This window comes from Pelophylax lessonae, assembly GCF_965119305.1.
Source record: "Pelophylax lessonae genome assembly, chromosome: 5".
Taxonomy (NCBI): domain Eukaryota; kingdom Metazoa; phylum Chordata; class Amphibia; order Anura; family Ranidae; genus Pelophylax; species Pelophylax lessonae.
The window spans coordinates 420579015-420603420 of NC_138772.1; the positions used below are offsets into that span (position 1 = coordinate 420579015).

Below are 24406 nucleotides of genomic sequence, written 5' to 3' on the forward strand. Positions count from 1 at the left end.
CAGTCGGGGCTTTATGGCAGAGTGGCCCGACGGAAGCCTCTCCTCAGTGTAAGACACATGAAAGCCCGCATGGAGTTTGCTAAAAAACACCTGAAGGACTCCAAGATGGTGAGAAATAAGATTCTCTGGTCTGATGAGACCAAAATAGAACTTTTTGGCCTTAATTCTAAGCGGTATGTGTGGAGAAAACCAGGCACTGCTCATCACCTGTCCAATACAGTCCCAACAGTGAAGCATGGTGGTGGCAGCATCATGCTGTGGGGGTGTTTTTCAGCTGCAGGGACAGGACGACTGGTTGCAATCGAGGGAAAGATGAATGCGGCCAAGTACAGGGATATCCTGGACAAAAACCTTCTCCAGAGTGCTCTGGACCTCAGACTGGGCCGAAGGTTTACCTTCCAACAAGACAATGACCCTAAGCAAAATAAAGAAGGAGTGGCTTCACAACAACTCCGTGACTGTTCTTGAATGGCCCAGCCAGAGCCCTGACTTAAACCCAATTGAGCATCTCTGGAGAGACCTAAAAATGGCTGTCCACCAACGTTTACCATCCAACCTGACAGAACTGGAGAGGATCTGCAAGGAGGAATGGCAGAGGATCCCCAAATCCAGGTGTGGAAGACTTGTTGCATCTTTCCCAAAAAGACTCCTGGCTGTATTAGATCAAAAGGGGGCTTCTACTAAATACTGAGCAAAGGGTCTGAATACTTAGGACCATGTGATATTTCAGTTTTTCTTTTTTAATAAATCTGCAACAATGTCAACAATTCTGTGTTTTTCTGTCAGTATGGGGTGCTATGTGTACATTCATGAGGAAGAAGAATGAACCTAAATGATTTTAGCAAATGGCTGCAATATAACAAAGAGTGAAAAATTTAAGGGGGTCTGAATACTTTCCGTACCCACTGTATATATAATCAGTTTTGCTGCAGCGGGTTCAATACACGGTACAGATGTCCCACTTTACTGACAGACTAAAGGAAACCCTACAGGCACTATATTAAAATAATTTTTCATTTTTATCGATTCACTTTAAGCATCATTAAAATCACTGCTCATTTAAAAGGTTTTTTTTGCATTAATACATGTTCCCCATCACAGTACCTGGGCCCACATACCCTTTTATGGGCAATAACTTGCATATGAGCCTTAAAAAAGGGGACTTTTGATTTTTCGAGTTCTGGTCCCGTAGGCTTTAAAAGGGTTCTGAGTTCTGATCAGAACTTTTTCCCCTGTTCTGGAGTTCTAGTGTAGGACAGAACCCGGGGGGGGGGGGGGGTTTCTGCCCATCACTATTCACAAATTAAGTTTTCAAACTTCAAGACTGTTCAGATTATTGGAGTAGGCTAGAAATAATTAAAATACAATGTAAAAAAGAATATATGATTTTACATTTGACCATAGATACACATTATTATTCTCCTAATTGTTGTGAGTCTTTTACTTTTTAATAAACATTTTTAATACATAGTTTTCTACAGGTTGTCTTGCCTCTTCATGGTCTATAAACTGTGTAATCCCTTTACCACGTTTGTCTTCCCTGACAAGGTTTGTATCTTACCTGTCACTGAGTGTCTGTACACTTGACAATAACTGAAGCAAAGCTCTGTGGGCCTTAATGTCAGATTTGAACATTTCAAACATGGATAAGTCACAATGGTCTGTGCTCTGATGTACGCATAAGAATGCAGGTTACAGCAGTTCACATACAGCTGACTGGTAAGATAGGAGTATACTTATGTATGCATACTAGGAAAAGGCATATTGCTTAATGTCAAAACCTTACAATGGTGCCTATTATGTTATTTACTAAAAATCGCTTTAAATCTAACTTCCCACATGTAAAAATGTAATTTCTCTTTTATGTGTTCTTTTCTAGGGAGGAGCTGAACATAACATCCCAGTTGTTATATCAAAGATATCCAAAGAACAAAGAGGTATGCTAATGCCTGTATATGAATAAAGTAATATCATTGCTACTGAGTGTTTGGAAATGCACTAGTAAGGTGTTTGTTAGAAAAAAAAAAAAAAAAAAACATTGCTGAGAGAGACATGAAAGCTGCCATTGCCACCACTTGTTATAGAAATGCTAGTTACCTGGCTGTTATGTTTACACTCTTTCCTCAATTCTTTGCATCCCTTACCTGAAACAAGTTTGCAAATAAGTAGGGCTGGACAGTTCACGGGCGCAATAGTGAGTGAACAAAAACTTCTGGGAACTAGGGCATCAGTGTGTATGTGTGTGTGTGTGTGTGTGTGTGTGTGGGGAGAGGGGCTGTGCTGAAGTGGCATGCATGCGCCAGCTATTATAGGACAGACAGCAGTAGTGTCTCAATATCCAGGTGAGGGGACGAGCGTGTATAAGGGGCTTGTGAATGGGCGTTGTTTGAAGCCCACTGGTAGAGGACAGACAGAGGAAAGATTAGAGGACAGACAGCAGTAGTGTCTCAATATCCAGGTGAGGGGACGAGCGTGTGTAAGGGGCTTGTGAATGGGCGATGTTTGAAGCCCACTGGTAGAGGACAGACAGAGGACAGATTAGAGGACAGACAGCTGTAGTGTCTCAATATCCAGGTGAGGGGACGAGCGTGTGTAAGGGGCTTGTGAATGGGCGTTGTTTGAAGCCCACTGGTAGAGGACAGACAGAGGACAGATTAGAGGATAGACAGCTGTAGTGTCTCAATATCCAGGTGAGGGGACGAGCATGTGTAAGGGGCTCATGAATGGGCGATGTTTGAAGCCCACTGGTACCAGTCCCTGCCCTGCTTCTTCTTGTTGGAGCAACAACCCTGATTGAAGCCCTAAGCATCCACCATAACGTGCCCAACTCCTTGCTGGGTCCATTCCCATTACAACCCTGGCCATTGGCCTTTATATTTGGAAGAAAACAATATCCATACAAAAGAAGTATAGTTGCTGAACTTTACTGATGTTACTTCAAAAGATAGCATTTACAGTCACATCACATAGACATCCTATCCCGGGTCACTTGACAGTACTTTGGCAATCACATACAGTGGACGATCCGCACCAGTCACATGTGAAAGCAGCATATAACACTTCATCTTCCCTTTACAGAGTCTTTCTCTTTCCCAAGGTCATCAGTACGCACTCAGAGGGCTTTGGTCTGCCTTAGGCTATCTATGTCCAGCTCATAACTCTTTACCAGTAGTCTCTGAGACAGGATCTCTGCAATTACACCTCTGGCTTTAGTACATTTCTTCCAGGCCCTCCAGGGGAATCGACTCATGTCAGGGAACACTTGCCTGGCTTTAATGGACTTATGGTCTAGCCTCCACCACCATAAGAGATAGGATGAATACAGTCAGCACTTTTGAGTGCAGGACTACCTCACCCTATCTTCCAGCCCTGTTCAAAGCCTCCAACTAACTGACTACATTTGCATGCTGGTGGGGTATTTGGCTCCCATGCCCCAATTCTCCTTCCATCTTTTAAAATTCAATGCAGCTTGTGAATGCATGTTAACACACATGCATTTATGTGTAATCAACGCGTACATTGTCGTTTGAATAGACCCATACTATATGGCAAGAGGAGAGAGAAAAATGCAGCATCTGATATTGAGGAGAGCTGATACTATTCTACACAGCGTTGTGCAGATAGGGAGGAAGCAGAGGAAAGATGACAGGAGTTCAGAAGCTGCAAGTGACAGGAGGGGAATTGCAACTTTGCCTATAGAAATGTAAATGTTCACTGTATGTCGCATTCATAGCTATCCTTTGCCAGTAAGTACACTATTTAGAAGTGTGTAGGGGATTCTGGGAGCCCCTGTTTGCTCTATTTTGGTAATAGCTGGACAACACACATACCATTCTCTTTATTATGTAATATGTGTTGTATGAAATGTATGGCAGCTACAGTGCATACAGTACAAGATGAGACTCTTGTAGATTAATGAGAAGTCGTTATATTTAAACAAGGTTCCACTATATGATCAATACATATAGAATATAATTTGGTATATTTTATACATATGCTATATAAACGTGTGCATGCGGGTTCTAGACTGTTTACCAGAAATCAGAGTGCAAGTGATTTATGTTGGTACAACGCCAGCAGCCATCTTAGGATAAGTTTAATTAAACTCTATGGGAGATGTCCACCATGTTATAGAAAGTCTAACCTTATTCTCCCTGATACATCTGGTCATTCCATTTGACATAAGGGGGAATAAAGTAATGTCTAGAAGCACTTGTTATATGATTGGAGGATAGGATGATATGTAGCAAGATTGAGGAATTCTCAATGTTATTGGATATGTTGCAATCCATAACTGCTTCCCGCCCACCGTATAGTGAAATGACGGATGGGTGGGAGCACTCTCGTTGTGGGAGGATGTCATACGATGTCCTCCCATTATTGCCACGTATGCCTTGTGCACAGTGCATCAGCGATCACATTAGGGAGCCTATGAAACACTCTCTTTACCAAGTGATCAGCCATGTCCAATCACAGCTGATCACAGAGTAAACAGGAAATGCTGGTTATTGGCATTCCTCTCCTCACATGCTGTCCAGGAGAGGAGAGCCGGTAAGCAGCATTCCTAGGTGGGGACATCTGCATTGACAATCAGGGCACTGATCATCAGTGCTCTCATGATCAGTGCAGCCCCATCAGTGCCCACCAGTGCTGCCAATCAGTGCCCATTGGTGATGCCTGTCAGTGCCCATCAGTGCATCCTCGTCAGTGCCACCTATCAGTGGCATCTATCAAAGTACTTTTAATGCCACCCATCAGTGAAAACTATCAGTGCCGTCTATCAAAGCCCATTGGTGCTGCCTATTAGTGCCTATCAGTGCCCATCAGTGCTGCATATCAGTGCCACCTATCAGTGCCCATCAGCACTGAATATTAGTGCCTCATCAGTGCCCATCAGTGCCACCTCACCAGTGTCCATCAGTACCTCCTCATCAGTGCCCATCAGTGCAGCCTCACCAGTAGCCATCAGTGCAGCCTATCAGTGCCCATCAGTGCAGCCTCATCGGTGCACATCGGTGAAGGAGAAAAATTACTTATTTACAAAATTTTATAACAGAAACTAAGAACAACTTTTTTGTTTTCAAAATGTTTCGGTCTTCTTTCATTTGTTTAAAAAAAATAAAGAAAGAACACAGTGGTGATTAAATACTGCCAAAAGAAATCTCTATCAGTCTTTAAAAAAAATGGCAAAACTTTGTTTTGGGTACAGCGTTGCATGACTGCACAATTGTCATTCAGAGACAGCACTGAAAGCTGAAAATTGGCCTGGACAAGAAGGGGGTTAAAGTGCCCTGTAGGCAAGTGGTTAATGTGTAATTGGATGAATTTAGATCTGTAAGATGATTGGTCAGTAATTAATGAGTCAATGGTAATTAGAGTTAGCGTCTTATCTGGACTAAACATATACTGTATATAACAAGGTAAATTATTTGACCGGCGGAGATCTGCCACCTGACTCCCATTCTGTGTGCACAATAAATCCCTATTTGATCAAAGACCAGCTTCATCCTGGTTCTTGAATTTGACTGCTGTGGGGAAAACCACAAATCCGTATTCAGAAGTCCTACTAGAATAAGAGTTTGTTTGCTTAGGTACCATGTATCATAAACAATTGCTCATATAGTTTTCATATATTACATGATTTCACCTTGGTCATCTATCAATGCTGTTGATCCCTATGGAACTTTGTTTTAACCCACCCCCTCTTCTCTAATGGAAAGAATACTTTTACCTGTTTTTATGTTGGGAACATTTTGCACTTTCAGTTTATTGGTATTTATGTTTCTCACTTCTGTTTGTGTGAAATGAGCAGTGCACATAAGTTGCAGCCATGTGCACTGCTCCAAGCACACTACACATCCCATTATTGGCAATACCTAGTCCATCTTGGGAAAGAGCAAGAGAGGGTGGATACGTTCCTACATACAGCTGGACCACAGAGAAGGAATGTAGCTACCCTCTAACAGGAAGTCAAACCACAGCAACAAAAAAAAAGGGATTGGAGGAAGCCGATAGCAATTTCAGTTTTTTTTGTGAGTTTCAAATGCATAAAATAGAATTTTTTTTAAAACCAGAGTCTAGTTTTACTTTTACTTCATATCTCTCAGCTACCTATATAGTCATTTGCATAGTGTTTTTAGGGCTTGCTCCTAGTTCTATCTTAGATTTGTTCAGGACTGCAAATTAAGGATGTTTGACTTAACTCTGACTTTACTGATATGTAAACTTGTTCTAGGTCAGCGACTCAAATCTTACTGAACCCATTTGGTCAGTATATAAGTCAGACAACTAGCATCTGCATAAGGTGATTGCGGCTCTGAACTATACACAATAGATTAGGAATCCCAGTTGGGAGATCCCCTACTCTGGACAGACTGTGACTGGCTTGGTTCTGCTGTCCTACTGTGACTGTCCCTGGATTGAGCTCTGTGAACATTTCAATGAAGAATGCATAGAAGTTCACAAGACAGCATTAGTGTGTATTACTCTCCCATTCTGTAAACCTATATTTAAGTAACCCTTTATCTTGTGACACTAGAAGCTCAGCTAAAGGTGAATCTGAACATAATTTAGATGTGCAAGCAGATGTCCCAATTATGGTGTCAAAGACTTTCAAAGATATGACAGAGGTTTAAATTCTGCCTCACTCCATACGCCCCATACTGTTGTGGGCCCAGTTCTGCTTTATGGAGATATTTCTTTGTTACTAGTGTAGCTGCATTGACTTAAAAAAAGAAAAACACAAGGTTTGACGGCAGTGGCGGCTGGTGAAGTTTTAAGATGGGGGGGCGCAAGACCCCGCCCTTCTATTTTGGCCCCTCCCATTTCTCAGAAGCCACACCCCTTATATACCCCACCCATTTTGTCCCCTGTATTTTGCTTGCGTAAACCAATTCTCCCAATATATCACATATTAAGGGCTCCATCAGTACTAGTATATCCCATAATAGGGAGCAGGGGCCCTATTATGGGATACACTGACAGAGTGGCACAAACCCCACAGTACAGGCCCCTTGTACAAACCCCACAGTACAGACCCCCTAGCACAGACCACACAGTACATGCCCCCTTTCAATGTAGTGACCAGCGTACATGCCCCCTTTCAATGTAGTGACCAGTATACATGCCCCTTTCAATGTAGTGACCAGTATACAGGCCCCCTTTCAATGTAGTGACCAGCGTACATGACCCTTTCAATGTAGTGACCAGCATACATGCCCCCTTTCAATACAGTGACCAGCGTACATGCCCCCTTTCAATACAGTGACCAGCATACATGCCCCCTTTCAATGTAGTGACCAGCATACATGCCCCCTTTCAATACAGTGACCAGCGTACATGCCCCCTTTCAATACAGTGACCAGCGTACATGCCCCCTTTCAATACAGTGACCAGCGTACATGCCCCCTTTCAATGTAGTGACCAGCGTACATGCCCCTTTCAATACAGTGACCAGCGTACATGCCCCCTTTCAATGTAGTGACCAGCGTACATGCCCCCTTTCAATACAGTGACCAGCGTACATGCCCCCTTTCAATACAGTGACCAGCGTACATGCCCCTTTCAATGTAGTGACCAGCATACATGCCCCTTTCAATACAGTGACCAGCGTACATGCCCCCTTTCAATACAGTGACCAGCGTACATGCCCCTTTCAATGTAGTGACCAGCGTACATGCCCCCTTTCAATGTAGTGACCAGCGTACATGCCCCCTTTCAATGTAGTGACCAGCGTACATGCCCCCTTTCAATGTAGTGACCAGCGTACATGCCCCCTTTCAATGTAGTGACCAGCGTACATGCCCCCTTTCAATACAGTGACCAGCGTACATGCCCCCTGCAGAGGTATGGCAGTGGGAGAGATGGGATCAGGCAGAGGGATGGAGGTGGGAGAGATTGGATCAGGCGGTGGGCGGGATGAGATCAGGCAGAGGGATGGAGGTGAGAGAGATGGGATCAGGCAGAGGGATGGCGGTGGGAGAGATGAGGGCATGAGGCAGTGGAAAGGCTGGATGGATGGATGGATGGTCATGGGATGAGGCAGAGCAGAGGGGGATGGCGGTGGAAAGGCTGGATGGATGGATGGATGGTCATGGGATGAGGCAGAGCAGAGGGGGATGGCGGTGGAAAGGCTGGATGGATGGTCATGGGATGAGGCAGAGCAGAGGGGGACGGCGGTGGAAAGGCTGGATGGATGGATGGATGGATGGTCATGGGATGAGGCAGAGCAGAGGGGGATGGCGGTGGAAAGGCTGGATGGATGGATGGATGGTCATGGGATGAGGCAGAGCAGAGGGGGATGGCGGTGGAAAGGCTGGATGGATGGATGGTCATGGAGGACTGACAGGACAGGAGGACCACGAGGACTCACCGGTGGTGATGTCTTCTTCCAGCAGATGACCTCCGGTGGTCTGGTCTCCTCTCCGGTGCCGACGTCACTCCCGTCCGGTGTCCACCCGACTCCATCGCCCGCGGTCCGGTCCACTGCTGCGAGTGACGTCAGCCTGGTCAGCGTTGGATGTCCTGGATGCTGTGATTGGTCCAGGCTGGAGGCTGGACCAATCACAGCCAGGAATCCACGAAGTGGGGGTTTCCAAGGAATCTGCCTTGCGCCCAGGTTACGCCCCCCACGCCCCCCAGAAGGCAGCCAATCGGCGCCTCTTCTGGGTGGTAACCCCACCCCCCCACCCCCTCCACATCGGCTGGCGGCGGCGGCGAACGCAATTTTTTTTTTTTTTAAAACTTTATTGCTCGTTTTGCAATCTTTTTTTTTTTTTTTATCTTTTTTTTTTTCTTCCTTTTTTCAGGGGGGGCGGCGCCCTGGCGCCCCCTATGCACCGGCCGCCACTGTTTGACGGAAACAAATGGGGTTAAAACTTGTATGACTTCATCTTTCATTGATTCCATCAGTTTCCTAGTCTATAAATCCCAAGTCCTGCTGCTCCTTACATAGATCTAGGGAGATTAAGCTGAAGCCAAGTAGAGGACAAATGCATGCCAACACCAGAGCTTAGCACTGAAACCCCATGGCAGTTTTTTTTTAGAAAACAAAACAGCACTCGGTTCCCCCTACAATTCCAAACAGGCTCTTATCCAGACATGCAGTCTGAGTCTACAAAAAGTGAGGCAGTAACCATCCTTCCAAAACCACACTAGGCCACATGCCTTTCAAACACAGGGGTGGTACCGTGGACGGTCAGGGGAGGCAAAGCTTCTTCCTCTCTTGAAAAGCACCCTGTCCCATTGTTAAGTAACAAGGGCCTCCTCCCCTTATCTAGTCTACAAGAGGATGTGGGCGGACTTAGCGAAATCTGGAAGCCCCCTTCATAATAAGGGGACCCCTAGATATCCTCTTCACAGAGGAGTGAGAACAGGCATACATTATAACTCATACATACTACTCATACTACGCTCACAAAATGTGATCAATGTCCCCCAATGTAAAGCCATCATCGGTTACATTGTCTAGGTATGTACATTTATTGTCAGTTGTGACAACCTGCCAAAAACGATGCCCACCTATTCCCCAATGTTAAAATGCACCTGGTCTGGTTCAGGAAGGTTGGTGACATGGGGGGGAGGGACACGTGCTTACCTCCCTTTTATTCCTAGCTACCCAGGCTTAATGCTTGATGCTTGCCAAGGAGGACCACGCAATGTTTTGTTTCCTTTTTTCTTAAAAACCTTTAAATAAAATGCTTGGGGGATGCTTTAAGTAGCAAATAATGAAGAGAAAAATGCAAGTATTAAACAAGATATTTCTTATGCACTATATTTAGCTTGCATGGAGAGCAGTGACTCTGCAAAATGTAAATAAACCACATGCCTGCATCCTTTTCATTTATCTTTGAAATAATTTTCCATGTGGGTTTTTTGCCTTGATGAACAAAGTACACATGTTTTTTCCAAGAGTCTAAGAGTCATTGCAAAGCTTTCTGGTCTCTGTGTGATGACTGAATAATGAAAAAATAAATTATTACTTGGGGAAAAATTAAAGGCAAATTGAATTATACCACTGTGGCAGATAGATGCATCCTTCTCCACGCTAATCAAGAAAATGCAATCTCTGAATACCAAAATTACCAAGTTTGTGACTCCTACAACTGCCCATAGGAGACTTAAGAGGATTAATGTTTTCTTCCTAGGCGCTCTACTTTTGGCAGCTTGAAAATGAGTTTCAGTATCTAACATTTGGTTTTCTCGGTATAGTAAATTCTTTCAAGTAGAGAAAAAAAAAACAGATTTGCTAACATTTTCAGCAGTCTGATCCATACAATCATAGTTTTTTTTTGTGTTAAAGTGGGTAAAGAAAAAAATTATGTCATTAGCATTAAAACAGCACATTTTTTTTTTCTGGGTGGGACCCCCCGTAATATACTGTAGCTGTCTTACCTGTTTATCCAGCCAGTAAAACTAAAGAGGAAAGGATCACAGCTACTGCCAATCAACCCAGGAGGATAAACAATAAGGCACGGCCTTCCTGTCTCCACCAAACCACACTTCCTGTTGCGATTCACCCCCCTCCATGGGTAGCTGTGCTGCTCCTCCATAGATACAGAAGAGAAATGAGTGTAGCCAAAATAAGACAGAAAGTGTGTTACTGCCTGGATAAAAAAGTTGAACTGGATGGACTGGTAACATTAAACAACCTTACCAACTACCGTATTTATCGGCCTATAACGCACCGGCATATAACACGCACCTCAAATTTAGTAGGGAAATTTTAGGAAAAAAGCTTAAATTTTAAATAAACAGCACTGAACTCTTTTTTTTTTTAATCAAATGCAGTCTTACCAGTGCCCGTGAATGCAGCCTCATCAGTGCAGTGTTCATAAATGCAGCCTCGCCAGCCCAGTGTCCATCAATGCAGTCTCGCCAGCACAGTGTCCATCAATGCCGTCTCGCCAGCGCAGTGTCCATCAATGCAGTCTCGCCAGCGCAGTGTCCACCAATGCAGCCTCGCCAGCGCAGTGTCCACCAATGCAGTCTCGCCAGCACAGTGTCCATCAATGCAGTCTCGCCAGCGCAGTGTCCACCAATGCAGTCTCGCCAGCACAGTGTCCATCAATGCAGTCTCGCCAGCGCAGTGTCCACCAATGCAGCCTCTCCATCACAGTGTCCACCAATGCAGCTTCACCAGCGCAATGTCCCTAATGCAGCCTCAAAAGCGCAGTGACCCCAAAGCAGCCTCGCCTGGGCAGTGTCCACCAGTGCAGCCTCACCTGGGCAGTGTCCCCAAAGCAGCCTCGCCATCGCAGTGTCCACCAATGCAGCCTCGCCAGCGCAATGTCCCCAAAGCAGCCTCGCCAGCGCAGTGTCCCCAAAGCAGCCTCGCCAGCGCCATTGCACAGAGCAGCGATATATTTTTTTAAAAAAGGCCAGGCAGCGCTGAGGCAGGGGGGGGCGGGCCGAGGAGAAGGGAGGATGAGCGGCCGCTGTCATATGATGTCCCGGCACCTATGATAGACATCACACGTCCCGCGTCCCGGGCCACTGTGCTGTCTATTATAGGAGGCGGGACTTCCTATGACAGCAACCGCTCATCCTTCCTTCTGCTCAGCCCGGCCCGCCCCCCTCTGCCTCTCAGCACTGCCCAGGTTTTTTTTTTTTTTTTTTTTTTATATATTGGCGTATAACACACACTGGTGTTTTGCCCTCCATTTTTAGAAGGAAAAAGTGCATGTTATACGCTGATAAATATGGTATTTAACTATGTAAAAGTTAAACCTAATGGAAAAAAAGACTAACACAAGAAAACTAATGTAGCTACCATCTACTATCTAGGGACTGGTAAGCTGTAATATATATTACATTTTTGTTCTAAGGTTTAGAAATGCTCTAAGTAATCTCTTTATCTTTGTATAATTTACAGCAGAGCTTTCAGGACTTTTATTCATTGGAGATGCCATTCTACAGGTAGGATTTTCAAGTTTCGCATGTTAAGCCCTGCATTTTCAATAACTATCAATAACTAACATAAACACTAAATAGTGTATCTTATTATAGATCAATGGCATTAATGTGAGGAAGTGCAAACACGAAGAAGTGGTAAGATGTTTCCCTTTGTTATATAATAAAAGTATCTGTCACTTAACTTGATGACTTTTATATAGGTGCTCCTGCCTGGATGTTTGGAAAGCATAAGTTTGGTGCAGGGAGAATATTCAGAGAAAGGGATGTTGCCATCCCTGATAACTATTCAGCTCTGAGGCCTCTGTTCGTAAAGTCATATCCATAGTTGGAAGACTATTGTTCCAATCAATAAAGCCATTAAAAAGCTCTAACTAATGGCATATAAAACACACAGATGCCTCTAAAGGGCATTTTCATTTTATTTGTATTATTTAGAACATAAAATACTCTTCATACAAGCATCCCAAAGTAACTTATTAAATAAACAACTTTTACTTATAATAGCCAATTCAAACTATTTGTAGAGATTTTTAGGTATTAAAGGAAGTTCTGTTAAGGGCTCATTCACACCAGCATTATAGCATAGCCATCGGTGTGCGGTGGGAAAACATTGGTGCTTATACACTGCATTTTTTACTTTTTTTCTGCAAACTTTATTGAAACATCGCAAAGTAACATTTTATTACATTTTATTGGCTAGTACTGTGTGCCATATCTTTTTTTTAGTACACACCACCACAGTTTTTCGCCTTCTCTTGCATTGAGACTGTGCCAGGCATGGCACCATTGATGGAATCTTGAACAGAGAGTACGATGGAGTACAAGGATGGAAACCAGTGGCAGGATTATTTCCAGCAGGACTGCCTGGCAGATGCACAGCATAGCCTCTGGATGCAGCAGAACATAGAAAATATATACGGATTTTTTTAGGCTGCAATTATGCTCTTATATTGAAATGTAAGTTAAAGAGTACACACATGATAAGTTTCTGAATACCTTTCGAGGAGTTAGGAGCTACTTACCAATGCCATGTGTCAATTCAATGTTTATATTATTCTTACAGCCTGTAGATGTTGTGTCTTCACCACTGTCTTTGCTTGCCCATTCACAAAACACAGTCTGTGATGATGAAGGGATGAGAGACACTGCACAGCACTAGCTTAACAGGTGGAGAGGAATGTGAACAGCCTCAGCCTTGAAATCCTCCTAAGCCACACCCATCTGATGCATTTCACCAGAGCTTGGTCACAGACCTCTATGACTAAGCCCCAGTGGGCGGGTCAAAGTGCAACAGGAGGTGTGGCTTAGGAGGAGTCCAAGGCTGACAGCGTTTACTTTCCTCTTCACCTATTGAGTTAGTAGTGTGTATTGTCTCTCATCCGTTCATGCTTCACTGCTTTGTGGATCAGACACAAAATAGCCTGCACCCTTAGGGCCCTTTCACACGGGCGCTCCGTATGTCCGCAAATCATCCTATTTTTTTGCGGATGATTTACGGACATAATGTAAGTCAATGGCATTGCGGATTTCAGCGGAATACCATCCGCTGACATCCGATTTTCTTCCTTTCAGTTCTGTTCCATTTTTTGGAACGAAACAGAACCCTATTTTTCCTCCGTTCAAAAAACGGAAAGGAAGGAAGATCGGATGTCAGCGGTGTCATCTGCTGACATCCGCAATGCCCATAGACTTACATTATGTCCGCATATCATCCGCAAACGGATGGGATGATATGCGGACATACGGAGCGGATGACACAAATGTCATCCGCTCCGTGATAAAAAAAAAAAAAAGTCCCGCAGCGGAGCCAAACACCGGAGCGGCCATGTGAAAGAAGCCTTACATTGATGTGAGACACCAGATACACAGATATACAGTATCTCACAAAAGTTAGTACACCCCTCACATTTTTGTAAATATTTTATTATATCTTTTCATGTGACAACACTGGAGAAATGACACTTTGCTACAATGTAAAGTAGTGAGTGTACAGCTTGTATAGCAGTGTATATTTGCTGTCCCCTCAAAATAACTTAACACATAGTCATTAATGTCTAAACCGCTGGAAACAAAAGTGAGTACACTCCTAAGTGACAATGTCCAAATTGGGCCCAATTAGCCATTTTCCCTCCCCGGTGTCATGTGACTCGTTAATGTTGCAAGGCCTCAGGTGTGAATGGGGAGCAGTTGTGTTAAATTTGGTGTTATCGCTCTCACTCTCTCATAATAGTTACTGGAAGCTCAACATGGCACCTCATGGCAAAGAACTCTCTGAGGATCTAAAAAAAAGAATAGTTGCTCTACATAAAGATGGCCTAGTCTATAAGAAGATTGCCAAGACCCTGAAACTTAGTTGCAGCACACTGTCCAAGACATACAGCGGTTTAACAGCACAGGTTCCATTCAGAACAGGCCTTGCCATGGTCGACCAAAGAAGTTGAGTGCACGTGCTCAGCCTCATATCCAGAGGTTGTCTTTGGGAAATAGACATATTTGTGCTGCCAGCATTGCTGCAGAGATTGAAGGGTTGGGGGGTTAGCCTGCCAGTGCTCAGACCATACATCGCACACTGCATCAAATTGGTCTGCATGACTGTTGTCCCAGAAGGAAGCCACTTATAAAGATTATGCACAAGAAAGCACACAGTTTGCTGAAGACAAGCAGACTGAGGACATGGATTGCTGGAACCATGTCCTGTGGACTGATGGGACCAAGATAAACTTATTTGGTGCAGATGGTGTTAAGCGTGTGTGGCGGCAACCAGATGAAGAGTATAAAGACAAGTGTGTCTTGCCTACAGTCAAGTATGGGGGTGGGAGTGTCATGGTCTGGGGCTGCATGAGTGCTGCCGGCACTGGGGAGCTACAGTTCATTGAGAGAATGAATGGCAACATGTACTGTGACATACTGAAGCAGAGCATGATCCCCTCCCTCTGGAGACTCGGCTGCAGGGCAGTATTCCAACATTATAACGACCCCAAACACACCTCCAAGATGACCACTGCCTTTCTAAAGAAGCTGAGGGTAAAGGTGATGGACCGGCCAAGCATGTCTCCAGACTTAAACGATATTGAGCATCTGTGGGGCATCCTCAAACGGAGGGTGGAGGAGCTCAAGGTCTCTAAAATCCACCAGCTCCGTGATGTCATCATGGAGGAGTGGAAGAGGACTCCAGTGGTAATCGAGTGAAGCTTTGGTGAACTCCATGCCCAAGAGGGTTAAGGCGGTGCTGGAAAATATTGGTGGCCACACAAAATATTGACTCTTTGGGCCCAATTTGGACATTTTGACTTAGGAGTGTACTCACTTTGTTGCCAGCGGTTTAGACATTAATGGCTGTGTGTTGAGTTATTTTGAGGGGACAGCAAATTTACACTGTTATACAAGCTGTACACTCACTACTTTACATTGAAGCAAAGTGTAATTTCTTCAGTGTTGTCACATGAAAAGATATAATAAAATATATACAAAAATGTGTGGGTGTACTCAATTTTGTGAGATACTGTAAGTGGTTACTAGGTATTGAGTCTGTGATGATGCTGTGCCATTCGTTTTGTGAATGGGCAAGTGCAGATGAGGAAGTGACACATCATCATACATGCAGTTCTGCTGTCATCCGCTGGCACAGGGAAGTACAAGTGAAGTGAACCATGTGAACTATACTATCCAGTGCAACTAAAATTCCAGTTTTTACAAAAAAAGGAACACTGAACTCACACATGCTAGAGGTAACTAGCTACCAACCCCTTTGAAAAGTATTGATATGATGGTGCTTGGAGTTCAACCCTAAAGATAAAGATACCCATCCCGGAAGACTTCCTATTTTCACCTACCTAGAGCCGGCACCCAGGCATCAATAAAGAGTTCCCCATAGCCTCTTTACAATTCAGGTTATAAAAAGTTCATTGGGCTGAATCATTTTATATACATTAGTGTTTTGTGAAGCCTTTGGAGAGTTGTGTCTCACATATCAGTCCATGGTATGGATGGCCTTTAGCCAGGTTGCATTTATCTTCCTAAAAAAATATCTAAAATACTCATTAAAACAATAATTTTAGTAAGCAATAGGAGGAAAATTGTGTATTTTTATATATACGGCAACAAATGTATTGATGACAAAATTAAAGTTATTCATGTTTTGTAGAACTGCATAAGCGTCATCACCTTTTTTTGATATTTTCTGACAGAAGAATTTTAGACAACATTGCAACATAAGCTGTGCTCACAACACTTTATTGCACCTTTCTGTTATGAATTGTAATGAACAAATGCCGTGTTTAATGTGTGCCAGTGGCAGCTTCCATTGTCTGGATTTGCTTAGAGGACAAATCCACAAATCACTTTTTATTGTGTTTCTGCCTGGCTTTTAATAATTAAAATTGCTCTGACAGTTGACTCTGTTGCAATTTCTATGTGACTTACAAAGGGTAATTTTAGATTAAGTGGGAGTTGTTTTCCTTCTTTGTACTTTGTTTGGAAACCGTTTACTGTATGTGTAACAAATCCTATACTGTATGTTCTCTGATTGAAATGTCATACTGTGCTTTTTAATTTCTGAAAGTAAACTTGTGTGAGTGTGAACCCCAAGTCCACAGTGCAGAATGATGGGTGAACTCACCAACTGATAGATAGGTTTGGTATGTGGAAGTAGGTGGACTTAATTATTAGGCACATAATTTGTGGCTGATATAAGCATAATAAAGCACCCAGAAGATAAAGCAACCTGCAAACAGTCACCTGGAGGTGCATGATGTTTAGATCTGGGATCGTATTACTTGGTAACGCATGCCCAGATAATTACTGTACGTCACTTCATTTAGATATGAATCTCACTACTGGTGGCCATGCCCTGCTTTCATTAGATTTATACAGAACTTTTTTTGTCTAAAGCTGGCCATAGATGGGTCTTTTTTTTTTCTGTTTTTCAATTAGCCAGAGGGCTGATAAAAATAAAAAATCACAGATTCTCCTATCTGCACAAGCAAGTTAGATGGAGAATTCCTCTCTGCTGTGTTATTGTATTCTGACAGCAGGGACTCCTCTGCTGTCAGAATAAACTGATCAGTAGGGATGATCGAACTTTTGAAAAGTTTGGTTCGACCAGAACATCCGAACTTCCCGAAAGTTCGGGTCTGGATTCCAGAACCCCATTGAAATCAATGGGGCCCAAACTTCGGTAATCAAAAATCATCATTTTGAAGCCCTAAAACCCAATAAATGCCCCTAAAAAGTGCCTAGGGTTCTGGGTCATGCCCCAGGGACAATTAATCACACAAAAAAAGTTGTTAAAAATTGTCGTTTTTGATAGAGAGCCAATTATTGAAAAAATTATTGAAAAAAAATGAGATTTCTTTGGGTTTAGTGTCTGGGGGGTCTAAAAAGTGTACCTGTGAAGTTTCAGCTCTGTAGCATGTCCAGAACCAGAAAAAAAGATCATCTTTCTTAGAATTTTTATTTGCGCAGGGATGGGGTTCCGCTACTTTCACACCTGGGCGTTTTTGTTTCAGGCGTTTATTGGGCATTTTTTGGACGTCTTTGGAGGCATGACATTTGAACTTCTGTATAGGGGTATATATAAACACACACACATATATATTTATATATATATATATATATATATATATATATATATATAGAGACATACACACATATAGGTGTGAAAGTAGCGGAACCCCATCCCTGCACTAATAAAATTATTTGCAGGGATGGGGTTCCGCTCCTATCACACCTATATGTGTGTATGTGTATATATACATATATGTGTGTGTGTGTGTATATATACCCCTATACAGAAGTTCAGATGTTATGCCTGCCTCCAAAGACACCCAAAAAATGCCCAATAAATGCCTGCAACAAAAATGCCCAGGTGTGTTGTTGCAGGCGTTTATTGGGCATTTTTTGGGCGTCTTTGGAGGCAGGCATAACATCTGAACTTCTATATAGGGGTATATATACACACACACATATATATGTATATATACACATACACACACATAGGTGTGATAGGAGCGGAACCCCATCCCTGCAAATAATTTTATTAGCGCAGGGATGGGGTTCCGCTACTTTCACACCTAATATGTGTGTATGTGTATATATACATATATGTGTGTGTGTATATATACCCCTACACAGAAGTTCAGATGTCATGCCTGCCTCCAAAGACGTCCACAAAAAGCCCAATAAACGCCTGAAACAAAAACGCCCAGGTGTGACAGGAGCGAAATCCCATCCCTGCTCTACTAATAATTCTAAGAAAAATTATCTTTTTCTTATGGCGGTCACCCTGACATGGATGAATTCGGTCACCCTGGCATACAAGGAGCGGCGACCCATCCCTGCTCTACTATTAATTCTAAGAAAAATTATCTTTTTCTTATGGCGGTCACCCTGACATGGAAGAGTTTTGTCACCCTGGCATAGCAGTCAGAGTCAGTTCACCCTAAACTACACTAAGGTCACCCTGACACTTAACACTTTCCCTACAGAAACTAGATTATTGAATCTAACTATAGTGGTATATAGTACCCTAACTACACTAGATATCCCTTTCCTCACATTAATAATTGCTAAATGACACTTTTGCAGCAGGAGTAACAGAACTGCTTCCACTCTCTTCCACAGACTCTGTTTTACAGTGCTAGAGATTTGGCGGGGCTATGTTATATACTGGGGGCCATATTCACTACTGATTGGCCTCTGGACCCCCTAGTCACTCCAATCACATTCCTAGCATCCTCCTGCCCCCTCAATTGGCTTTTACTGATGTTTCTGGTCCAATCACGGCTTTTAAAGCCCAGTTCCTGTCCCATTGCCTTTTGGGCGGTTCTGGTTGCCGAATACCGAACTTTTTCCACAAAAAGTTCGGAATTCGGCCGAATTTCGAACAGTCAATGTTCGGGTCGAACCGATGGTCGACCCCAACGGTTCGATCATCCCTACTGATCAGCACTGCAGCCAATTAGCTGCAGCCACTAATCAAATACAATTTTCAATATCCTGTTCAACAAAAGTCAATAATTAGAGGTAGTGGATGGGAGACTGTGGCAATATGGTAGCTACTGTTCATAGGAGAGGAGGAAATGTGGTTCCAAGATAGTGCTACAGACCTCCTCCTCCATGTAGCCACCAAATAATTAGTTTTACACAGACAGAAAGATTCATTGAACTACTCAAGCGCCCAACAGCTAAAAGCCGACATGCGCAAAGGGATCTTTGAATCAATAAAGTGGCTGTGTGGGCAGCGCGCACACTCTTATCAAATAGTGACAGCAAGTACAGAGAGAAGATCCCCTGCCTGCTGTCACAAGGAGTGCGGGGATCAGGGAGCGGCTGCAGGACCCTAAAAATGGGTGGAACATGTAATATATTCCTGAAGGCAAACTTGCCCTTAACTTTATTTTTTTTTAAATGGGCAAATAAAGCCCTAAAATTAAAAAAATATTATTTTCACACTTCCCCTGTGAGTCACAGGAGTGCAGTAAGTTCGGCACTCCTGTGACCCAATCCTATGACCCAAATCTTAGCTTGAAAACTGATATAAAAATGATTGTAACACTTCCAAATGATGACCACTAAAAAGTGTCTGACCCTGGACTTGTGGGAAGGACCAATGGCACCCCAACAGGACAATCAAGCAGATAAAAGAAACTAGCAGCCAGTGATCACACCAAGATTAGACAGAAAAAATGTGTGGGCAGTAGGGATGATCGAACGGTTCGGGTCGACCATCGGTTCGACCCGAACATTGGCTGTTCGAGGTTCGGCCGAATTCCGAACTTTTTGCTGAAAAAGTTCGGAATTCGGGAACCAGAACCGACCAAAATGCAATGGTACAGGAAATGGGCTTTAAAAGCCCGTGATTGGACCAGAACCATCAGTAAAAGCCAATTGAGGGGGCAGGAGAATGCTAGGAATGTGATTGAGTGACTAGGGGGTCCATAGGCCAATCATTAGTAAATACGCCCCCCAGTATATAAGATAGCCCCCGCCAAATTCCTAGCATTGTAATACAGGGACATGGAAGAGAGTGGAAGCAGTTCTGTTACTTCTGCTACAAAGTGTCATTTAGCAATTTTTAGTGTGAGGAAAGGGATATCTAGTGTAGTTAGGGTACTATTTTCCACTATAGTTAGTTTTAATAATCTAGTTTCTGTAGGGAAAGTTTTAAGTGTAAGGGGACCGTAGTGTAGTGTAGGGTTAACTGACTCTGACTGCTATGGCAGGAAGACAAAACCCTTCCATGTCAGGGTGACCGCTATAGAGAAAAGATCGTTTCTCTTAGGTCACTTACAGAACAGCGATATGGCTTCTCGCCTGTCTCCCAGCTTTTTGCTGCAGGCGTTTATAGGGCTTTTTTGAGGACATGTTTGGAGTCAGGCATGACATCTGAACTTCTGTGTAGGGGTATATATACATACACCCATGTCTGTATATATGCACATACTCATATATAGCTGTGAAAGTAGCAGAACACTATGCTTGCGCTAATGAAATAATTAACACCAATATGTCTCCGCTCCTATCACACCTATATATGTGTATGTGTATAAATATATATAAGTGTGTGTGTATATATAACCCTATACAGAAGTTCAGATGTTTTGCCTGCCTCCAAAGACCCCAAAAAAATACCCAAAAAAACGCCAGCTGCAAAAACACACCTGGGCATTTTTGTAGCTAGCGTTTTTTTGGGCATTTTTTGGGCGTCTTTGGAGGCAGGCATAACATCTGAACTTCTGTGTAGGGGTATATATACATACACCCATGTCTGTATATATACCCATACACATATATAGGTGTGAAAGTAGCAGAACACTATGCTTGCGCTAATGAAATAATTAATACCAATATGTGTATATATACCCCTATACAGAAGTTCAGATGTTTTGCCTGCCTCCAAAGACCCACAAAAAATGCAAAAAAAAAAAAGCCTGCAACAACACACCTGGGCATTTTTTTTGGCGCAGGCATTTTTTTGGGCATTTTTTGTGGGTCTTTGGAGGCAGGCAAAACATCTGAAATTCTGTATAGGGGTATATATACACACACACTTATATGTATTTATACACATACACACATATAGGTGTGATAGGAGCGGAGACATATTGGTGTTAATTATTTCATTAGCGCAAGCATAGGGTTCTGCTATTTTCACACCTATACATGTGTATGTGTATATATATATATACATACATGCGTGTATGTATATATACCCCTACACAGAAGTTCTAATGTTATGCCAGCATCCAAAGTCCCCCAATAAATGCCCAAAAAACGCTTGCTACAAAACCGGCAAGGTGTGAAAATAGCGGAGCCATATCCCTGTTCTATATTGATTCTAATACAAACAATCTTTTTTTTCTGGTTCTGGACATGCTACAGAGCTGAAACTTCACAGGTACACTTTTTAGACCCCCCAGACACTAAATCCAAAGAAATCTCATTTTTTTTTCAATAATTTTTTCAATAATTGGCTCTCTATCAAAAATGACAATTTTTAAGAACTTTTTTTGTGTGATTAATAGTCCCTGGGGCATGACCCAGAACCCTAGGCAATTTTTAGGGGCATTTATTGGGTTTTAGGGCTTCAAAATGGTGTTTTTTGATTACCGAACTTCAGGTCCAATTGATTTCAATGGGGTTCTGAAATCCGGGCCGAACTTTCGGGAAGTTCGGGTGTTCTGGTCGAACCGAACTTTTGAAAAGTTCGATCATCCCTAGTGGGCAGGAAATTTCTAGTATTGCCAAACAGGTGTCCTGTATATAAAGCCCTTTTCCATTTGGAGATATCTTTGAACCTTAAAAAATTAGAAATACTGATTCTAGCCATCACACTGCAGTGGCCTGTGCTGGCAAACCTCAGTAACAGCCACACCCCTCAGCACAAATGCCTTTACCCCTTTCTGCCCAGCCTATTGTAATATGATGGCCAGGCCCTATTATCCTGGGAGGACGTCATATTATGTCACCCCATGGGTCATGCTTCGGTGGGATCTGTCGCCCGTTGTGTCCACCGGGCATGGTCAATGAATGATCACTGTACCGGCCTGTTGCTGGTACCATGTGATTGCTGTGGTCAATCACAGCAGACCGCATGATAATTGTACTCAATTAATGACTTTGTTTCATGCCTTTCATTGTGTACTATTGTGATGAGCTCTGTGATTGGTCACAGTAATCACATGGTACAGACAGTGCCACTTACAGCCTATCTGTACCATTTGATTAACTGGGGCCAAACACAGCTAATCACATTAGTAAACACTGAATGAATAGTTTTCATTCGGGAAAAAAATGGTTGCTTATAACTGTAAAATTCACAGTTATAAGCAATCATAAAAAAAAAAATCATGTAAAAAAAAAAAAAAATATTCTGATCACCTACCAAGATTAGTACAGTGTTACTATGGTAACACACTGAATTGCTCTGGTTCACTGTACGTGAACATGAATTGTCAAAAATAAAAAAGGTAATAAAAAATATAAATACTTTAAATAATATATATATATATATATATATATATATATATATATATAATTTTTTTTTTTTTTACTGTACATTCTTTCACCAGTCAGCGTCTCTGATCATCACCACGCCATTTATATGATGACACTGTACTGCACTGGTGACAGTATGTAAACATTTTTTTACATTTCTTCATTTTCAAAAACATTGTGACAAAATATTATAACTTCAAAAAACTTGCCATGCCTCTTACTACATACCTTGAACTATGTGCTTTCCAAAAAAGGGTCATTTGGGGAATATTTGTACTGTTCTTTCATTTTTGGGCCTCAAGAAATAAGATAGGCCATCAGTACATCAGGATTGATTGATTTTCCAGATATACTGTATATACCATATTTTGTGGACCCTATAGCTTTCCTACAGACCAAATAATATACACTGATTTGGGTTTTTGTTCACCAAAGAAATGTAGCAGAATACATTTTGGCTTAAATTCATGAAGAAAGATTATTTATTTGCCAAATGTTATAACAAAAATGAAGAAAAACATGTTTTTTTTTTTTAAATTGTGGTCTATTTTCGTTTATTTAGCAAAAAAGAAAAAGAAAGCGGAAAAAGCGGTGATTAAATACCACCAAAATAAAGCCCTATTTGTGTGAAAAATAGGTACAATGTTGCATGAATTGTCATTCAAAGTGTGACAGAGCTGAAAGCTGAATATTGGGGGTAAATGTGACCATTATTGAACCGGTTAAACAAACTTATATTGCAAAAAAAAAAAAGAGAGGATGTGTCTGACCAGGCTTGCTACATTACTAAGAGTATTGAGTATTGGGCAGGCCATAGATGATGTGATTTTCTTTCCTGCAACCATGGATTGATTCTCCTATCAACACAGCCAGGAGAACACAGTAATTATTGCTAGCAACTATAGTCACTGGAAATAATTGCATGTAAAAAATCAACATGCTAGTTGTTTCCAAGGTGATTGATGGATCAACTTGGGTACAATTGGTTTGCCCTAGATGGTTTGACTCTCGGTCAGTCCCTGCCAAATCAGCCAAGATTCTAACCATCTATGGCCAGCTTTACTCTTGTTTCTATTGAATTTCATAGTTAAATTCATACACCATACGTAGCGGCTGTAAAAGGAAAATAGAAGTAACACTTTGAAAATACAAACCCGATTCCAAAAAAGTTGGGACACTGTACAAATTGTGAATAAAAACAGAATGCAATGATGTGGAAGTTTAAAATTTAAATATTTTATTCAGAATACAACATAGATGACATATCAAATGTTTAAACTGAGAAAATGTATAATTTTAAGGGAAAAATAAGTTGATTTTAAATTTCATGGCATCAACACAACTCAAAAAAGTTGGGACAAGGCCATGTTTACCACTGTGTGGCATCCCCTCTTCTTTTTATAACAGTCTGCAAACGTCTGGGGACTGAGGAAACAAGTTGCTCAAGTTTAGGAATAGGAATGTTTTCCCATTCTTGTCTAATACAGGCTTCTAGTTGCTCATGCTCAACTGTCTTAGGTCTTCTTTATCGCATCTTCCTCTTTATAATGCGTCAAATGTTTTCTATGGGTGAAAGATCTGGACTGTAGGCTGGCTATTTCAGTACCCGGATCCTTCTTCTACGCAGCCATGATGTTGTAATTGATGCAGTATGTGGTTTGGCATTGTTATGTTGGAATATGCAAGGTCTTCCCTGAAAGAGACGACGTCTGGATGGGAGCATATGTTGTTCTAGAACTTGGATATACCTTTCAGCATTGATGGTGCCTTTCCAGATGTGTAAGCTGCCCCTGCCACATGCACTCATGCCACCCCATACCATCAGAGATGCAGGCTTCTGAACTGAGCGCTGATAACAACTTGGGTTGTCCTTGTTCTCTTTAGTCCTGATGACATGGCGTCCCAGTTTTCCAAAAAGAACTTCAAACTTTGATTCGTCTGACCACAGAACAGTTTTCCACTTTTGCCACAGTCCATTTTAAATGAGCCTTTGCCC

General features: G+C 42.4%; 1 protein-coding gene across 2 annotated transcripts in view; it reads left to right on the forward strand.

Annotated features, from left to right (window-relative positions):
- The window catches only part of SNTG1 (syntrophin gamma 1), a 914265-nt gene that overhangs the window by 655829 nt on the left and 234030 nt on the right, over nt 1-24406 (forward strand). For both annotated transcript variants that reach the window (XM_082259744.1, XM_082259745.1), the window contains 3 exons: nt 1880-1937; nt 11873-11916; nt 12007-12048. In XM_082259744.1, coding sequence (XP_082115870.1) covers nt 1880-1937; nt 11873-11916; nt 12007-12048 — 144 coding nt within the window. The remainder of the gene's footprint in view (nt 1-1879; nt 1938-11872; nt 11917-12006; nt 12049-24406) is intronic.